We start from the raw sequence: 19,651 nt of genomic DNA on the forward strand, positions 1-19,651 counted from the left end.
GCCGATTAATGCTTGATCTGATTGAATCTTGGCCTTAACCTTTCGTCCAGTTTGCAAATATCTATCGTTACAAAATGGATTCCCATTTTTGCATACTGGTACTGCCAATATAACACGCCATATTCTTTGTACAAAGTGTCTTTATTGCAGTGATGGGGAATGGCAAAAGAAACCCAAACAGAAAGAAAGAATCTAGACCCAACTGCATGTAACACATTCATTATCAGCTACAATGCACAGTAAAACAAATGAAAAATACACAAGCAATCCTGCCTGGTCAAATAAAAATGAAGTGCATATAATCAACGAAAAACAAAATCGACTATTTTTTACCCATAAAACATTAAAAGAATGTAGATACGTTGTGTGCATATGCACAATATAGGCCTATGTAGACAATTTCACCTCGTTTCATACCATTTTTAATCCAGATTTTATACTCGAAACTTGATTTAGTTGATACTACACAGCATCAACAAGATGTCGTTTAAAAAAAGCACACAGAAGAACCTTCCTGCCACTGAGAATTGTGTTCAGAAGCTACAGATGACCTTGATGTAATCAACTACCATACCCCACAATTGTGTCGGCAGTGCAGATAATGGCATCGCTTTTGATGAGTGGGTTTGCTAATATATTCACAGTTCATATTGCCCTTACAAAAAAAGATTGCAGTTTTGAAACTGCAGTCTACTGTGTTGTTTTGGAGCAATAATTGCAGCATACTGCACTGCAATCTCTTTTCTTAACGGTGGTTTGAAAAACATATCCATTCCCCGTTAATTTGTGTTCTTCAGCAAATAACTCTATAACGAGACACTCATTGACTGTCCAGCAATATATTTTTTGCATGCTTAGATACTTAGAATTAGAACAGCAATAGACACGTAGTGACCATGAGGACAACAGATCGACTTGACTTTAATGTAGACTCATGGAGTCAACCACCAGAGGCAACTGTATGATTGAGGAGATTTAAAATGTGCCATGCTATATAAAAACGGCAGCGCTTTCAAAATGGGGACCTAAAACTAAGAAGCTTTAACTCTGACAACTGAGGCACCTACAAAAAAAAAAAAGCACAAGTCTTATATTGTTCCACATAATGTGATGGAAATTTACTCTGCCATTTCTTCATTTGAAATGTCAGACTGCCAAGAATAACACTGCTGCAGTTTTAATATCGTTCAGTTTACCCACAAACCAAAATAAGACTTGTTCAACATTCCAAGCTTTAAGCCCCAGAAAGTTTTGTCCCGATAAGAGTTTGATTGGGTTTACAGTGTAGTCAGCTACTGATAGCACATAACAAAAAGGCATCCCTTCAACATTTTACTCCCAAATAGAGTAACACTCAGTGAAAGTTCTAAAAGTGATTACAGTTGCACTTTCTTTTACAATCTGTTTTTACTAGAGAGTTCATTTAGCCTGGGGTCAAATACTTAAGATGTGCTCGATTTAGTTAACCAGACAGCTAACTCCAAGCACACAAGTATTTGACACATATTTGTCCCAAGATCTGTTGAATACTGTGATATACAACACTTTACTTGGACCGTAGAGTGACATTTCCAATGACTGAACTTGGTAGCATACTTGTGATTTTTCATGAGTGAAAGATAAATACACTGTACTGTTTTACACATTTATTACGCGATAAGTACTTGATGATAGTTTAATAAACCCATATTGATCACACAATGTTCCAAGGTATCAATTGAACAGACACTGCATCCCCTCTAGACCATCGTTCAACCATCAAAATCATAATAATTCTGCCAGCCATCCAATCAACAACTGAGAACATACCAACTTCCTGATATGGGCTTAATACTTGTACATTCCTGTCCATTGACAAGCTCCTCCCTTGGACGTAGCGGAACTGTGTTTGTTCCTAATATGTTCCTTCTGCCGACCACTTGGTTCTCAGTTCTAGGTGAAACGTGGTCGGACGGTTGCACACAGCTAACGAGTAACCCCAGACGCCATACTGACTCAAATCTACCAGTGGTCTATGGTCATATCAGTGAGGGGTGTAGACTAGAGCCGTCTTTAGAAAGACAAGGGTACAGGGGTCAGCCTAGGCTTGGTCCCCCCTCTGTTCTAGGCTTTGTCCTTGCGCTTCAGCTTGTTGACTTTCTTCGCTCCGCCGTTCTTGTTGATTAACTTCATGACTTTCTCCTTGTGGTCCAGCACCTTCATCATGGCATCTCTAGCTTCAGTGATCTGGTCCATCACCAGCTTACAGCGCTGCATGTTACCCTGGGGGGGAGAGACAATTCAAGATGGCTGACTGACATTCATAACAAAGGCCCAGGTAGATTTTCCCTTGAGCCCTTATATACACCTGCCTGTGGAATTGATTAAACAACAGACCAAATACTGCTATAGAGCAGCATGCCTCACTTTAATATGAGTGTAGTAGCAGTGTTTACGGGAATAGTAAGTTCTTAGATATTGTGATTAAACATGTACTCAGGAAAACCTGTTTGGTTTGTAGGCTATAACTAAGGGCCAGAGTTTTTTCTGGTCAAGTCTCCAGGTCTGGGAAAACTCTGGGCCTCCCCATGAGCAGCAGACGTGCATGGATTTCCTTTGTGTTGTTGCGTGTATGACCTCTGACCTGTATGAGCTCGTTGATACGGTGCATGTCATCATCCGACCCGGCCTTCTTCTTTGGGATCAGGCCCTCTTGGAGGGTAGTGAGGCGGCTGTACACGTCATGCTCCAGACTAGTCTGGGGATAGATAGGGGATACAATAGAGAGACCAATACAACATGATTGACGTCACAAATGACTGCTATTCAGGAGGACAATTACTGTATCTTGTTCTAAGAAAATATGGGTATAGAACCACTTCATTGTCTTCCGACAGCTACGTCAAACAATGTGAAGTGTTGCCATGAAGCACCATCAGCGCAGATGGCCGTGGTGCTAAATGACGTGAGACAGTGAGATCCACTTGGATAACTTTAAGAGTCACCCCTTTTCACGCCAACTTCATAACTCTAAGGAGCTCTTTTTGTTGTGCTTAAAATCCAGCTAACTGCACGTAAAAGGGAAGTGTTTCTCACCAGCTGCATGAGCTGTGCTGCACACAGGTGCATCTTCCAGCCCTGTGCTCTGCACACCACCCCCTTCTGATTGGCTACATCCTGCAGGGTGCCCTTCTTCTCCTCTGAAACCATGACAACACACCATTAAGCCATGTTATAATATAATAATACCTTCAACAACACACCATTAACCCAATGAGCTACATACGTCCGTGAGGGTACCATTGCATTTATCCATTTCTTCTGCATCCGTAGATACCAACCATTAGTATGTGTGATTAATTGAGGCTGAGCTAGTGGTGTTTGAGACACCCCCGAATAGTTTGTAGCTCAAACTATTAAAAGCTGTTTATGAAAAGACTCATGAACATGTGACATGTTTTGCTCTATGATGCCCACAAGCCACATAAGAGTCAGTCATTAGAAGGTAATGTGTTATAGAAGACTGTAGGAAATCACAGGACATGTGTCAATAATACTGTAATAAGCTCACAGTTGCTGTCACAAACTCCAAACAGTTGTCACTGACTAGTGGATATTCATTTCCCAATGAGGAAACAATTTCTGTACTTACAGCATTCGTATAAATACATTTTTGAAACAGGTTTTTACTTTGGCAGACCTTATTTTTGTTATTGACATTTGTGAATAAAATTCATGAATGCAACCATTTGTCAAATTGTTTTGTGTTCTACTTACAGCCCTGGTTACCATGAAAATAGTAAAAACACTTAATTGTGAGGCTATATATAAAGGGCTGGACAGCCACATAAATGAAGGTCAGATAAATGAAAAGGTGATTTTTGCTAGGGTCTCGGGTCTGACAGGGTTAAGCCATCTTATAATAATACAGTAACACTTTCAACACAAGAGGTCGACCGATTATGATTTTTCAACGCCGATAACGATTATTGGAGGACCAAAAAAAGCCGAGGCCGATTAAATTGGCAATTTTTTTTAGATATATATGAAATAATGACAATTACAACAATACTGAATGAACAATTAACACTTCTTTTAACTTAATATAATACATAAATAAAATCTATTTAGTCTCAAGTAAATAATGAAACATTTGGTTTAAAATAAGTAAATAAAGTAAATAAATAAGGCAAAAACACAGTGTTGGAGAAGAAAGCAAAAAATATTCCCAGTAAAGAAATATTAGGTTGCAGTTATTATAGGAATTATGACGCGTTGACTATTTCTCTCTATACCATTTATATTTCATATACCTTTGACTATTGGATGTTCTAATAGGCACTTTAGTATTGCCAGACTAATCTCAGGAGTTGATAGACTTGAAGTCATAAACAGCGCTGTGCTTCAAGCATTGCTAAGAGCTGCTGGCAAACGCAGGAAAGTGCTGTTTGAATGAATGCTTACGAGCCTGCTGCTGCCTACCACTGCTCAGTCAGCCTGCTCTATCAAATCATAGACTTAATTATAATAAACACAGAAATACGAGCCTTTGGTCATTAATATGGTCAAATCCGGAAACTATCATTTCGAACATATTTTATTGAACGGGTGGCAACCCTAATTCTAAATATTGCTGTTACATTGCACAACCTTCAATGTTATGTAAAATTCTGGCAAATTAGTTTGCAACGAGCTAGGCGGCCCAAACTGTTGCATATACCCGGACTCTGCGTGCAATGAACGCAAGAGAAGTGACACAGTTAATATTGCCTGCTAACATGAATTTCTTTTAACTAAATATGCAGGTTTAAAAAAAATATACTTCTGTGTATTGATTTTAAGAAAGGCATTGATGTTTATGGTTAGGTACATTTGTGCAACGATTTTGCTTTTGTTAAATCACCCGCTTGGCGAAGTAGGCTGTGATTCGATGATGAATTAACAGGCACTGCATTGATTATATGCAACGCATGACAAGCTAGTTAAACTAGTAATATCATCAACTATGTGTAGTTAACTAGTGATTATGTGAAGATTGATAGTTTTTTTTTTATAAGATAAGTTTAATGCTAGCTAGCAACTTACCGTGGCTCCTTGCTGCACTCACGTAACAGGTGGTCAGCCTGCCACACAGTCTCCTCGTGGAATGCAATGTAATCAGCCATAATTGGTGTCCAAAAATGCAGATTTAACAATTGTTATGAAAACTTCAAATCGGCCATGTAGATTAAAATCGGTCGACCTCTAGTCAACACACCATTAAGCCATTTTACAATATGATACAGGGTTTTTTCTGTATCAGAAGGGGCTTAGGTGGTGGGCGTTAGCGCCGCAACATTGCTTAGAACATTTTAGAGGTCCCCATCTTGGCGGTGTAGAGAAACTGTTGCATTTAAGCCAATTTCCTGCAATTCTACAAAATTCTCAATGGAGCACAGAAAAATTATTGCTGTTTTAAAGCTAGTTTCTTGTAATTCTATATTATAAACAGAAAAATAATACAGTAACACACACCATTAAGATATTTAATTATAACTAGGGTCAGGAGTTTTTCCTGGGTAGGAAAATCTCTAGACATAAAATATTTGTGCTTTGAAAGTCACTGGTCAATTGCTAGCAAGCCATGCTGGAGACTACTAAAACAGAACACAGGAATTAACTGGTGTTTTCCCCCAACTAGCGTTACTAATGAAAAGGTCTAACAATGATGTGACGACAACAAATTACATTAGCTTTCATAGCATACTAATAATTCCTTTCCGTTTTGCTTCACAGTGCACATAGCACAATAGAAAGAAGTCCTCTTGGTGTGTGTGTGTGTGTGTGTGTGTGTGTGTTCTAAATGTTTTCATATGTGTGCACTCTGGAGAGAATAATAACCTTGTGTGTGATGTTGTAATAATTGTTGTGTCATTTAGATTGTCAAAACAAAACAATGAATAAACAATTCAATGTCAAAAAGCCTCCAGAGCATTACTGGCATTTTTATCCACGAGAAGCGCATTTCAGTCAGTCCCACGAGAAGCGCATTTCAGTCAGTCCCACGAGAAGCGCATTTCAGTCAGTCCCACGAGAAGCGCATTTCAGTCAGTCCCACGAGAAGCGCATTTCAGTCAGTCCCACGAGAAGCGCATTTCAGTCAGTCCCACGAGAAGCGCATTTCAGTCAGTCCCACGAGAAGCGCATTTCAGTCAGTCCCACGAGAAGCGCATTTCAGTCAGTCCCACGAGAAGCGCATTTCAGTCAGTCCCACGAGAAGCGCATTTCAGTCAGTCCCACGAGAAGCGCATTTCAGTCAGTCCCACAAGAAACGCATTTCAGTCAGTCCCACGAGAAGCGCATTTCAGTCAGTCCCACGAGAAGCGCATTTCAGTCAGTCCCACGAGAAACGCATTTTAGTCAGTCCCACGAGAAACGCATTTCAGTCAGTCCCACGAGAAACGCATTTCAGTCAGTCCCACGAGAAACGCATTTCAGTCAGTTCCACGAGAAACGCATTACCACAACAAGCTCTTAGAACCCAGAATGTATGAACATTCTTTAGAAATACAGTTATCATTGAACGTTATCAACAATAAAAGACGTTGGTCTGACCTTTGACCCGAATGTCACTGTATCTCTGGAAGTGGTGGTAGGCAGCCTTCCAGGGGTTCCTGTAGTGGCGGAGGAGGGTGACCGGGGGGCGAGCACGGGTGGGAACATAACGAACACCCTCCTCATCTGCAGGGCAGAGAAACACAGTGGTCACTCACAGGATTAATATGGCTGTTCTTTTACAAATCTTGTCCTTATAGACTAGTGAATCTTTAGACAAAATGCACAACAGGAGTAGACTCTAGCCAATGACGATTTATTGTCTGAAAATAAGGAGAATGCAATAAACATTATGTAAGACTGCAGTTAACTTGAGCCCGTTTCCAAGTTACCGAGGCTAGTTTACCGTTCACTAGGAATAAATCGCTCACACACACACACACACACACAAAAGGGATGTTCCCTTACCTATGTACTCCTTGGGGGGCGACTTGCGTTTCTCGGGCCTCATGCTGTGTGGTCTGGCCAGGACCTTCTCCTCATCTGTGCTGTTGGTCTCCATCATCTCGCTCTCCTCCGTGGAGATGATGTGCTGCTGCTTCCGGGGCTTCTTCCTGGGTGAGGCCCCGAGGATCACGTCCCCACCAGGTATCATAGACAACATGGGGGCACCGCAATGGGGCATAGGGGGACCTGGAGGGAGATGAGGGGCAAGGCCCGTATTCACAAAGTGTCTCAGACTAGGAATAATGATCCAGGATCAGGACCCTCTTATTCATTCTGTTTTAAAAAGGTAAAAGCATCGTACACCATATGAGCAATAGAAGGACATCAATAAAACAAAAAGTGTTACAGAGAAATTAATATTTCAATTCAAATGTACCTGCTTTGGAGGTATCCATAGTCTCCACTTCCTGCTTTATCTTGAGCTCAGGGAGGGTGGAGCTTATTCCACATGCCGCTGTGCTACTGGCCGTTGCCTGTGTAGGCGGAACCACCACGTTGGCCATAGACGAGATTGGTGGAGTTATGGCGGACATGGCAGGGCCAGGCTGGGAGTGTGGGGGTGCAGACACTGAGAGGAGGGTCTGGATTGGCTGAGAGGGCTGCTGCTCATTGATCTGATGGCTGGGCAGCACTTCCATGGAGGACGATGTCAACGGGGGAGCCAGGGACACGTGGAGATCAGCCTTGTGCTTCATACTGGGTGAACAGGGAAGATATCAACCACAAAATCATTTTAAATGTCATTTTTAACTACAAGATGTAGTTGAAGGATACCAGCGCGTGTTATCAGCATCCACTGAGGATACCAGTGCGTGTAGTCAGCATCTACTGAGGATACCAGCGCATGTAATCAGCATCTACTGAGGATACCAGCGCGTGTAATCAGCATCTACTGAGGATACCAGCGCGTGTAATCAGCATCTACTGAGGATACCAGCGCGTGTAATCAGCATCTACTGAGGATACCAGCGTGTGTAATCAGCATCTACTGAGGATACCAGCGCGTGTAATCAGCATCTACTGAGGATACCAGCGCGTGTAATCAGCATCTACTGAGGATACCAGCGCGTGTAATCAGCATCTACTGAGGATACCAGAGCGTGTAATCAGCATCTACTGAGGATACCAGAGCGTGTAATCAGCATCTACTGAGGATACCAGGGCGTGTAATCAGCATCTACTGAGGATACCAGAGCGTGTAATCAGCATCTACTGAGGATACCAGCGCGTGTAATCAGCATCTACTGAGGATACCAGCGCGTGTAATCAGCATCTACTGAGGATACCAGTGCGTGTAATCAGCATCTACTGAGGATACCAGAGCGTGTAATCAGCATCTACTGAGGATACCAGCGTGTGTAATCAGCATCTACTGAGGATACCAGCGTGTGTAATCAGCATCTACTGAGGATACCAGCGTGTGTAATCAGCATCTACTGTGATCAGGGCCTACTAACAAGGTGCTGTGCTAAGTCCTACCCTGATGCAGGCCTGATGCCTCCATCTATCCTGGGGCTGGTGGCCTCTGGGATCAGGTTCTTCCTCACAGCAGACCTTTATAGGGCAAACAGAAACGGGTTAGTGCTGGGCTGGAAAAAAAACATGCACACCCCGTAGCTCGCCAGGACCACTGCTCTAGTAAGTTGTAGCATCCAGAGGAAAACAGAGGGGTGTTCTAAACTCACCCTTCATTGGCAGGCTTCTTGCGCAGGATGCTAGGCCGGGGGGAGGACAGCAGGGTGGGGGCACCAGGCCCAGTGTTCTGGGGGTGTGTCTGCCCAACGCAGGTGGGAGGCTGGCTGCTGCCGAACGTCTGGCCAATGGGGTTGGCTACCAGAGTGGAGCCGTCTGCTAACACAACTAAGAATAAAGAACAATGTTACTGTATTTTTTCCAACTAAATTAATTGGAACTAATAAATTAATATAATGAGAACTTAAGAGAGTGGAGGAAATCTGTAGAATGATATATGTATTATATTCGTAACATGTAAATCTCAGACCCGACAATTCTGGACTTGGCTCTATGCTGTTGTGAGTTTGTTGCTACTTGGCTATCTGTCAACTTTTTGTTTTTACTTTTAATACATTTACCAATGTTACGTTCCCCAGTTTCTGTGTTGTGGGTTTGTGTGTGTGTGTGTGTGTGTGTGTGTATTTCAAGAAATGGCTTCCTGGATTCCAAAAGCAGCTGATTGGTTGTCCCAATTGCAGATTGGAGCTCTGACCCCTCCCTCTCGTCGTCAAGGGATACAGCTGTCTGCAATTACAACTCCTTCTCCAGCTGGATAAAAGCCTGTGTTCTTTTGTCAGGAGGAGAAAGCTTCTTTGTATGTCCTGTGTTGGTCTGTATAAGTTGTTGAAGGTATTTTGTAGCCGCTCCTGCAGCGGTATGTGTATGCCATAGGACTTAGTACTTTGGTTTATTTGTTCAAAGTATTGGTGAATTATTCTGTTTCATTTGTTCCCCGGGGGGGGGGGGGGGCGAAACACACATTGGGAGTGTTTAGGCAAGAGGCCTGCGGGCATACATAACCTGTAGTATTGAATGCACACCAGGTAAGACCTGGGAGGACCACCACCTGTATTTTGGTTAGCGTGCCACTTGGTGCTAAAGGTTAGGTAAGCTGTGGGAAGGAGAGAGGCTTTTACTTTCTTTGCTTCCGTCCAGACCCTTTTCCCCACCTTTCTTCCACCAGGAAGAATAAATTCCCTGCAAACTGTATTTCTCTCTGCCTCTGTCGTCCTTCCCTGCACCTACAATCACATACCTTTTTCACTTCCCGGGAGGTTGAGTATTTTTTATTTTTTTTTTACCTTTATTTAACTAGGCAAGTCAGTTAAGAACAAATTCTTATTTTCAATGACGGCCAGAACAGTGGGTTAACTGCCTGTTCAGGGGCAGAACGACAGATTTTTACCTTGTCAGCTCGGGGGTTTGAACTTCCAACCTTCCGATTACTAGTCCAACACTCTAACCACTAGGCTACGCTGCCGCCCCAGTTGTGTTGTGGCAGGGTGTTGTGTTCCCTCCGCCAAGAGATGTATGTAACAATCAACATCTTCATTTTTTCAGCCCAGATACTTTTTATCTGGACATGGTTCTACAGAGCCTCCACCTGCCGAAAAAGCAACATTAACACTATGCCATCTAATTGCAGTCGCTGTACGCATCATACAGGAGAACTATCAAAATTTACTGGTGAAGATAGCTGTGCTGCAAGCGCAACTTCAGATGCAATCGTTAGGCAAGGATGAAACAGCGTCTGTGCCACCAGTAAGTACAGCTAGTACTGTAGTATAAATCCCCCGCAGCCGGACAATTCTCTCAAGGCTTCTGGAAAGAAATGCTGTCGGCATGCTCAACCAGTGGCGCTCATTCAGCCGTTTGAAAATGTCTAATGTGTCCTCCCCATTAAGCAACGAGTCAAAGTCAGAGGCCGAGCCTTCTCAGGCCTCTCCTTCACCCGTTACGGGGTATGGCCTGCCGAAGTCTCCCACCATTAGTTCTGACACATTGAAAACCCAATTAAGACTCAATTAACCTCAATATTAGACTTAACGAATCATCCAGCGATCTTACACTGTTTACCAGGGTGCAGGGCTACTGACGTAACGGCTGATCTGAAGATGGTGCTGGCTGAGGCTAAAACTGGCGAGTGTAGAGAGTATAGGTATATTGTTAGCCACGTCGGCACCAACGATGTTAGGATGAAACAGTCAGAGGTCACCAAGCGCAACATAGCCTCAGGGTGTAAATCAGCTAGAAAGATGTGTCAGCATTGAGTAATTGTCTCTGGCCCCCACCCAGTTAGGGGGAGTGATGAGCTCTACAGCAGCATCTAGCTGATTTACATTCAACTCAATCACTGGTTGAAAACTGTTTTCTGCCCCTCCCAAAAGATAGAGGGCCAATCTACACATTCTGGGACTCACCGACAAACAGTACCAAGCCTGGCCTGCTGAGGAGTGAGCTCATCTTATCTATGAACATAGACAGAGCTCTAACTCCTCCAGCTCCACAATGAGATAGCCAGCCTGCCAGCTTAGTGGAGTCTGCCACTAACGCAGTCAAATCAGCTTTCCCCATTGAGACCGTGTCTGTGCCTCAATCTAGGTGGTACTCGCATTAGCAGTCTCACTGGAATAAAGACCTCCTCCATTCCTGTCATTATTGAAAGAGACTGATATCTCAAAATAGGGTTACATAATGTAAGATCCCTCACTTCCAAGGCAGTCATAGTCAATGAACTAATCACTGATCATCATCTTTATGTGATTGGCCTGACTGAAACATGGCTCAAGCCTGATGAATTGACTATGTTAAATTAGGCCTTTTCCCTTGGTTATACTAGTAACCATATCTCCCACGCATCCCGCAAAGGCTTAGGTGTTGCTAACATTTATGACAGCAAATTTCAATTTACACAAAAAAAATTGACTGCGTTTTTTCTTTTGAGCATCTAGTCACGAAATCTATGCAGCCTACTCAATCACCTTTTATAGCTACTGTTTACAGGCCTAATGGACTGTATACAGTGTTCCTCACAGAGTTCTTATCAGTAGTCATGGCAGATAATATTCACATTTTTGTTGACTTCAATATCCACATGGAAAAGTCCACAGATCCACTCCAAAAGGCTTTCGGGGTTTGTCCAACATGTTTCCGGACCTACACATTGCCACAGTCATACCCTGGGTCTAGTTTTGTCATGTGGAAAAAATATTGTGGATCTCAATGTTTTTCCTCATATTCCTGGACTATCGGACCACCAATTATTACGTTCGCAATCGCAACAAATAATCTGCTCAGACCCTAAACAAGGATCATCAAAAGCTGTGCTATAAATTCTCAGAAACACAAAGATTCCTAGATGCCCTTTCCAGACTCCCTTCACCTACTGGACGTCAAAGTACAAAAACCAGTTAACCACCTAACTGAGGTTCTAAATTTAACCTTGGATAATACCCTAGATGGAGTCGCATCCCTAAAAAAACAAAAACATTTGTCACAAGAACTTTGCTCCCTGGTATACAGAAAATACCCGAGCCTTGAAGCAAGCTTCCAGAAAATTGGAATGGAAATGGAGCTCCACCAAACTGGAAGTCTTCCGACTAGCTTGGAAAGACAGTACTGTGCAATAAAGAGCCCTCACTGCTGCTTGATCATCTTATTTTTCCAGCCTAATTGAGGAGAATAAGAACAATTCAACATTTCTTATTGATACTGTTGCAAAGCTAACTAAAAAGCAGCATTCCCCAAGAGAGGATGGCTTTCACTTCAGCAGTGATAAATTCATGAACTTCGATGAAAAGATCTTTAGAAAGCAAATTACAGACTCCTTTTTGAATCTGCGTATTTCGTCAAAGCGCAGTTGTCCTGAATCTGCACAGAACTGCCATGACCTAGGATCAATGGAGACACTCATTTTTTAAATCCTACATCTCTTGACACATTCATGAAAATAGTCATGGCCTCTAAACCGTCAAGCTGCATACTGGACCTTATTCCAACTAAGCAACTCAAAGAGTGCTTGGTCCACCAGCGTTCAGCATAATAAAAATGGCTCCCCTATCCAATCAAATGTATTCATAAAGCCCTTTTTACATCCACCGATATCACAAAGTGCTATATAGGAACCCAGCCTAAAACTCCAAACAATGCAGATGTAGAAGCATGGTGGCTAGGAAAACCCCCTAGAAATGCAGGAACCTAGGAAGAAACCTAGAGAGGACCCAGGCTCTGAGGGGTGGCCAGTCCTCTTCTGGCTGTGCCGGGTGGAGATTATAACAGTACATGGCCAAGATGTTCAAACATTCATAGATGATCAGCAAGGTCAAATAATAATAATCACAGTGGTTGTAGAGGATGCAACAGGTCAGCACCTCGGGAGTTAATGTCAGTTGACTTTTCATAGCCAATCACATCCACCGGATGTGTACCAAACTCACTAAAGTGGCAGTAATAAAGCCCCTCTTCAAAAAGCCAAACCTCGACCCAGATTTTTTTACATTTTTTAACTATCGGCCTATTTCGAATATCTCATTCCTCTCAAACATTTTAGAAAACGCTGTTGTGCAGCAACTCACTGCCTTCCTGAAGACAAATGTATATGAAATGCTTCGGTCAGGTTTTTAGACCCTATCATAGCAGACTGCACTCGTGAAGGTGGCAAATTACCTTTTAATGGCGTCAGACCAAGACTCCGCATCTGTCCTTGTGCTCCTAGACCTTAGTGCTGCTTTTGACACCATCGATCAACACATTATTTTGGAGAGATTAGAAACTCTAATTGGTCTACATGGACAAGTTCTTGCCTGGTTCAGATCCCATCTGTCAGCGAGATACCAGTTTGTCTCTGTGGATGGCTTCTCCTCTGACAAAGCAATTGTAAGTGTAGGCGTTCCTCAAGGTTCCGTTTTAGGACCACTATTGTTTTCACTATACACTACCGGTCAAAATGTTTATAGCACCTCATTCAAGAGTTTTATTTTACAATGTAGAAAATTGAAATATATTTTCTATTTGAGATTCTACAAAGTAGCCACCCTTTTCCTTGATGACAGCTTTGCACACTCTTGGAATTCTCTCAACCAGCTTCACCTGGAATGATTTTCCAACAGTCTTGAAGGAGTTCCCACATATGCTGAGCACTTGTTGCACCCTCTACAACCACTGATTATTATTTGACCCTGCTGGTCCTCTACGAACGTTTGAACATCTTGAAGAACAATCTGGCCTTAAATGGCCATTTACTCTGATAATCTCCACCTGGCACAGCCAGAAGAGGACTGGTCACCCCTCAGAGCCTGGTTCCTCTCTAGGTTTCTTCCTAGGTTCCTGCCTTTCCAGGGAGTTTTTCCTAGCCACCATGCTTCTACATCTGCATTGCTTGCTGTTTTAGGCTGGTTTTCTGTACAGCACTTTGACATCTGCTGATGTAAAAAGGGTTTTATAAATACAATTTGATTGATTCAAACCTCTTCAAACTTCCAACTTAACTTAAACTTCTTCGTTCACCAACTCACCTGAGGTCTTGTTCTCAATGGCTGGCTGCTGTTGGTTGATGGGCACAGGTTGAATGTTTTGCGCAGTGATCTGACCGGTGGCAGTGTGCAGGCCCTGGGTGCTGATGTTGGTTGACTTGATGCCCTGCGTGGCCATGGCGGCGGGCTGGATGTTCTGCGTGTTGATCTGAGCGATACGGTCCACAGTCATCAGCTGCATGGGGTTGAGGTGCACCGCCGACGCTACGCCCACACTGGCCTGGGTCTGCATGGCCGTGCCGCTGGGGGCCTGAGGGGTTACTGTAGGGGTGACAGGAAACAGAGATGAGGGGTTGGGGTTGACACACACAGGGTTAGAGACTTGTTTAGAGACAGATTACACTAGCCCACAATTGGGTCAGACCCTGGCTTGGGAAGACACAACTAGAAACTAGTGATTTAATGATACAAAATTATCATTCATCTTGATTGAAGTGAGAGTTGGTTCAGTACTTTCATTATCTAGCATTTTTATTATTGGTCATCATCAGCATCATTGTCTAGCATCATCATCAGCATCATTATAAACATAATTATATAGCATTATACCCTGAGAATTCTAAATATCTGATTGGTTACAGAGTCATATGGAAGCAGTGATTTAAATAGTAAGAGAAGAGGTGAGTGGTACCTGGGTACTGTCGGATGGTTGAAACAGAGCTGGTGATGGGGGTGTAGGTGTGTGTCAGAGGGTACGACGAAGAAGGGTAGGTAGGCAGGAAGTACTGAAACTGCACTGGCACCGGTTGCCTGTGTGTGTGGCGGGGGAGAATGCATGCCAACTGAATAAGATAAAAAACACAACTTTTGCCTTGTCATAACATTTTCAGCTTTCAACTATCAACCAGAAATGTGCTCCAAGTACAGCAGAAATAAGGAGAAGACATTTTAGACTATTGATATGTAGCCCAGGACAATCGAGAAACATTAAGTGTTCTCACGTGCTATCTATCCTCTGGGATCAGATACTAATCTTGTTGATGCATGTATTATCGTCAACCCAAAATAAAAATCCATCAGTGCCCATCTCTGACCTGTTGTCACTGCGGGCCTCCATGGTGATGGGGTTGGGGGAGGAGCGGGGGCCTGAGATGGGGATCAGGTTGCCCCTCTCTCCAGGGTACTCCGGTTGGATCCTGGGCGAGGTGTGGGCTATTGGCTGGGGAACCACTTTAGCTGAAGAGGGCGGAGGTGGAATGGGGGTGCCAATTTCATTTCACAACATAAAATCACTCCGTAGGGACTGGTGCTATAAATTCAATTTGTTGCTATCAGTTCGGCAGTTGATAATTCAATGTGTCACTGTTTTTAATAGTCTCTACTCATACCAATGACTTATTAGATAAGTAAACATGACATGTGGAGTATGCTACTCCAAAGAGTAGCCTGGTGCCTTTGACTCCAACATTAACGATTGAGATACTTACCCACGGGGATGTTGGACGTGGTGACTGCTGTGGCGTGGGAGGAATGAGAGGGCATCGCCATGGTGACGATGTTACTGTTGGGGTGGGGTCCTGAGCCTGGGTGAGGTACGATGTGGTTATTACACAATTAAAACAGAATAAAGGAGACATTTAGTCTTGCTAACTGTTCCCTCTGCTTCCGCACAACAAGCTGTACCGGTACATCACGTCTGACATCAACAGGCTCCTGAACAGCTTCTATCCCAACCCATAGGACTGTTGAATAGCTAACAGAATGGCTACACGGACTGAGTTGACCCTTGTATTTTATTTTTGCAATGATCTATGCACACTCACGGGACTCTACACATACAATCATAATTTATGCTGCTGCTGCTACTCTTCATCATATATCTGATGCCTAGTCACCTCACCCCTATACATATCTACCTCTATCACTCCAGTATCCCTGCACATATGGCATTGGAACTGATCCTGTATTATAGCTTTTTACTTTCTCGTGTCCTTTTTATTTATATTTCTTGTGTGTTTTTGTTCTACCTTATGTTATTTTTAGTGCTATATTGATATTGATTAGTGCATTGTTGGGTTTGGAGCTTGCAAGAAAGGCATTTCACTGTACTTGTGCATGTGACTTAAAACTTGAATATGATGCTGAAATGAAAATAGATGAGTTAGACCTCTCTCAATCACAACAATAGCATCATACCTGTAGTGCTAGGCGATGGAGCAGTATTGGTGGCTAATATGGGGGCAACAGTTGCTGCAGCAACAGGAGTAACATTGCTGAATATGGGCTTCTGTGCCATGGTGTTGTACAACTGGGGTTTCTGACCCCCAATGGCAGGGTGAGAGGGCAGGGTGATGCGTGTGGGGGTCTCCCGAGATTGGGGAGGACGCTGGATGCTCAGAGTGGCTGGAGGGGGGTGAACGGTCAGCCCTGGACGCCTGATGGAAGAGAACAAGAGAACACTGGTTTTACGTACCAATAGCTGAAATAGTATTGGGCACTATCTAGACACATTTACACAATGTGGAGCTTAGTTGGTAGAGCATGGCGCTTGCAATGCCAGGATAGTTGGTTTGATTACCGGGACATAAAAAAAACTGATGTATGACCAAGTCGATTTGAACAAAGCATCTGCTAAATGGTACCCACACACACACATAAAACAAAATAAAACAGTACAAAATGGTTCAAAGTTAATGCTTTGAGCATGTCGTACCCATGAACCATCTCGGCGGAGTGCGTGGCTGAGCTAACCACTGGGGACTGAGGCCGTGTGGCAGTTACCGGGGCAACCACCGTGGGCAACACAGTCGTGGACGTTGTTACTATTGGCCGGGACTGGATAGGCTGGTGGATGATGTGCTGGACAGTAGGTGGGCCAGTACCACTACCAGGGCCTGTAGCAGGTCTCAGTACGGTGGGTCCTTTGGAACTGGACATCACAGCAGCTGCAGCAGCTCCTGGAAACACACATGAAAAACAGTTAGACATGTCTGTGCTAAGGATGGTTTTGCTGAGGACCTAGAATGGGTAAAAATATGAACCAACCACTATGGTGTACTTTGTTTGGTCACGGTAAGCACCGTGACTATTTTCTGAATTATAAAAATGTCTATCTGCTCTGGGCTATGCGACTGACCTCGGGGTAGATGGGAGGTAAAGGTGTGCTGGGGAATGCCAGTGGAGCCGAGCTGCAAGGGCGGGCCGTTGCTGCGAATGATCTGCACGTGATGGTGCAGGTTACTGGGGTTGCCCTGGAAACGCCACGCCCATGGACACAAAGCATTATAGATTTGGAACCACATTTTTCATCATGTCATCACATTGGGTAACCTTAAAAGGGTATATTATTGCTGGGGTACATTACAACAGTAAACAACACCAGTCCTTACCTGTTGGCCACTGATAGTTGCTACAGGGATGCCGGGGGTCGGAGGCACAGTGCTCTCCATGGTTACAGTGATGTGGCTTGGCACCTTGGGTGGCAGGGAGATGTGGCCCTGGATGTTGGCTGGTGCTGGGGCAATCACTCGACTGGGCATGGGCGACTTCAGAGATGACTGCACCTATGAAAAGGCATGGAGAGATTAGATAAAGTAGGCAGTAGGCAAATGCAGCATACAGAACTCTGAGCTGCCTCATCCATACCTTTATAGGTCCTTCAGTGAAGGCCAGAGGCAGGCCCTGGGGAATGTGCGGTGGAGGAGCTGACACTGTGACGGGCATGCCCTGCTGGAGGGGCAGGTGCTGAGGTAGTGTTGGGTGGTGACCCTGGGAGGGGCCGTGGACCTGGGGGTAAGGCCGGACCACCACTGTCTCCTGCTTGTCATCTCTAAACCCCGGTGCTCCACTACCACCACTGGGGCGGTCATAAGGACTGTGGTCTGGGTGAGGGTCACGGCTGCTATCGTCTGTCCCACCTGTGGTACAAAGAGTTGGAGTACTAACCCTTGTTATGCCTCAGACTTGACTGACCAATGATTTCTCACACTTACTAACCATTGCAAATAGTTGTAAAAGCTGTGATACAAAGCGAGTTAGTTCAGCAGGTTGCATGATATTACCTGTTGTGTTTGGTTGACTACTAGCCACCATTGCAGTGTTTCCTCCGGGAATCTGTTTTTTTCCCATACCAGGGGGTATTCCCGGTCGTGAATATTGTTGCGAACTCATCTTCTGACACAATTGACTTCTATGTAATGAAGAGAACAATATTAAACTTGAAAGGTACAGGTAACTGCCAAAATAAAGGAAACACCAACAAAGTGTTTTAATATGGCGTTGCACCACAACGAGGCACCAGAACAGCTTCTATGTGCCTTGGCATAGATTCTACAAGTGTCTTGGATCTCTATTCGAGGGATGCAACACCATTCTTCCACAAGAAATTCCATAATTTGGTGTTTTGTTGGTGGTGGAAAATGCTGTTTCTGGCACAGCTCCAGAATCTCCCATTAGTGTTCATTTGGGTTGAGATCTGGTGACTGAGACACACACACCCTTTGAACCCCCTATGCTCGTGAGTCTCCACCTTCAAAATCACTGAGATGTCTTCTTCTAGCCATGGTGGACAAAATAATGAGCAACTGGGCATTTTTATACATGACCCTAAACATTATGCAATGCTAACTGCTTACATTTCTTCAGGAACCACACCTGTGTGGAAGCACCTGATTTCAATATACTTTGTATCCCTCATTTACTCAAGTGTTTCCTTTATTTTGGCAGTTACCTGTATGTAGCTAGCAAATATAAGTTCACAACTGAATTTTGCCGACATCTAACGTTAAGCAGACATTTTCTCAAAATCGTCCATTATGTGGTCCATCGCACACAGTCAATGCTGTAATGCTTAGTTAAGTAGCTAACGTTAAGTGAGTGCATTGACATCTGCAAGGATTTCTCTGCAAGTTGTAACCATATAACGTTAGACATCAATAACTAGCTAACTTGATGGCCAACATTTTGACTATGAACACTCTGTTTGCAGTGGACTGGGTTCAAGCCAAGGATAACATTGGCTTGCTACAACTTCAAAGCAGTCACTCGCTAACTGTACCGTTAAGTTAGCTTACTAGTCACTGACTTGCTAGTTTGTTGCTACTTCGATGAAGCCAGTGTGGGCTAGCCGCTAACTAAGCAAGTTGAACTGACAGCTCTTTTAGTCGATTTAAACCGTAGTACCGTTAGATACAGTACACAACTAGTTACATATTAACTGAAATCGCGCCTTAGCTAACAATGCTAGAAGCTAGCTAAATGCTGCATTGTGTCACTGAACTAACAATAATCAATACATTTGTTGATTAGCCCATTCATCAGAAAGACGTACATTCATCTGCAATTATTATTGGTGGTTACTAAGAAACAGTACGATTATATAGAACCAGCAAAAATAACATACCTTGTTTTTGATCAGGAATCTCCATCCGTGTCTTTCTACTACGCGCGTGTTCCACAAGCATCACTATTTCAGAGCTTCCGGTTTTCAGTGAGTTTGTTTAGCCATATTGCAAAATAAAAGCCATATGGAAAAATAACGCTACAATAAGGAGGTTGCTGTAGCATTCTATAGTTGCTCGTGTTCATACCAAATTGTCTTCATTAGTGTGTAGTATTTTCTCTAAGAGTCCTTACTACTTTTAATT

The 19,651-nt window shown here is 43.6% G+C and overlaps 1 protein-coding gene across 1 annotated transcript; it reads right to left on the bottom strand.

The window, feature by feature from the left end:
- Positions 1-122: 122 nt before the first annotated feature.
- On the bottom strand, positions 123-19,638 carry LOC110508841 (histone deacetylase complex subunit SAP130). The gene is made up of 19 exons (XM_036965971.2): positions 19,408-19,638; positions 18,068-18,195; positions 17,652-17,923; positions 17,396-17,569; positions 17,143-17,257; positions 16,720-16,963; positions 16,203-16,441; positions 15,494-15,589; positions 15,101-15,242; positions 14,698-14,816; positions 14,049-14,327; positions 8,706-8,880; positions 8,500-8,574; positions 7,397-7,716; positions 6,982-7,206; positions 6,574-6,699; positions 3,076-3,179; positions 2,624-2,737; positions 123-2,262 (listed from the first exon to the last, which is right to left on the bottom strand). Exons 2-19 carry the CDS (start codon positions 18,174-18,176, stop codon positions 2,104-2,106), a joined length of 3,087 nt encoding a protein of 1,028 aa, XP_036821866.2. The 5' UTR covers positions 18,177-18,195; positions 19,408-19,638; the 3' UTR covers positions 123-2,103.
- Between the last annotated feature and the right edge of the window lie 13 nt (positions 19,639-19,651).

The sequence above is a fragment of the Oncorhynchus mykiss genome, chromosome 28 (assembly GCF_057628025.1).
Source record: "Oncorhynchus mykiss isolate SJ-2025 chromosome 28, ASM5762802v1, whole genome shotgun sequence".
NCBI lineage: Eukaryota > Metazoa > Chordata > Actinopteri > Salmoniformes > Salmonidae > Oncorhynchus > Oncorhynchus mykiss.

What these genes read in the sequence shown, in the direction of transcription:
- LOC110508841 (XM_036965971.2), bottom strand. Translation starts at nt 18,176, where the DNA reads ATGAGTTCGCAACAATATTCACGACCGGGAATACCCCCTGGTATGGGA. An exon ending in CACGTCCAACATCCCCGTGG is followed by an intron (nt 15,243 to 15,493) that starts GTAAGTATCTCA and finishes CGCCCTCTTCAG; the next exon opens with CTAAAGTGGTTCCCCAGCCA. An exon ending in GTATCAACGAGCTCATACAG is followed by an intron (nt 2,263 to 2,623) that starts GTCAGAGGTCAT and finishes TCTCCCCCCCAG; the next exon opens with GGTAACATGCAGCGCTGTAA.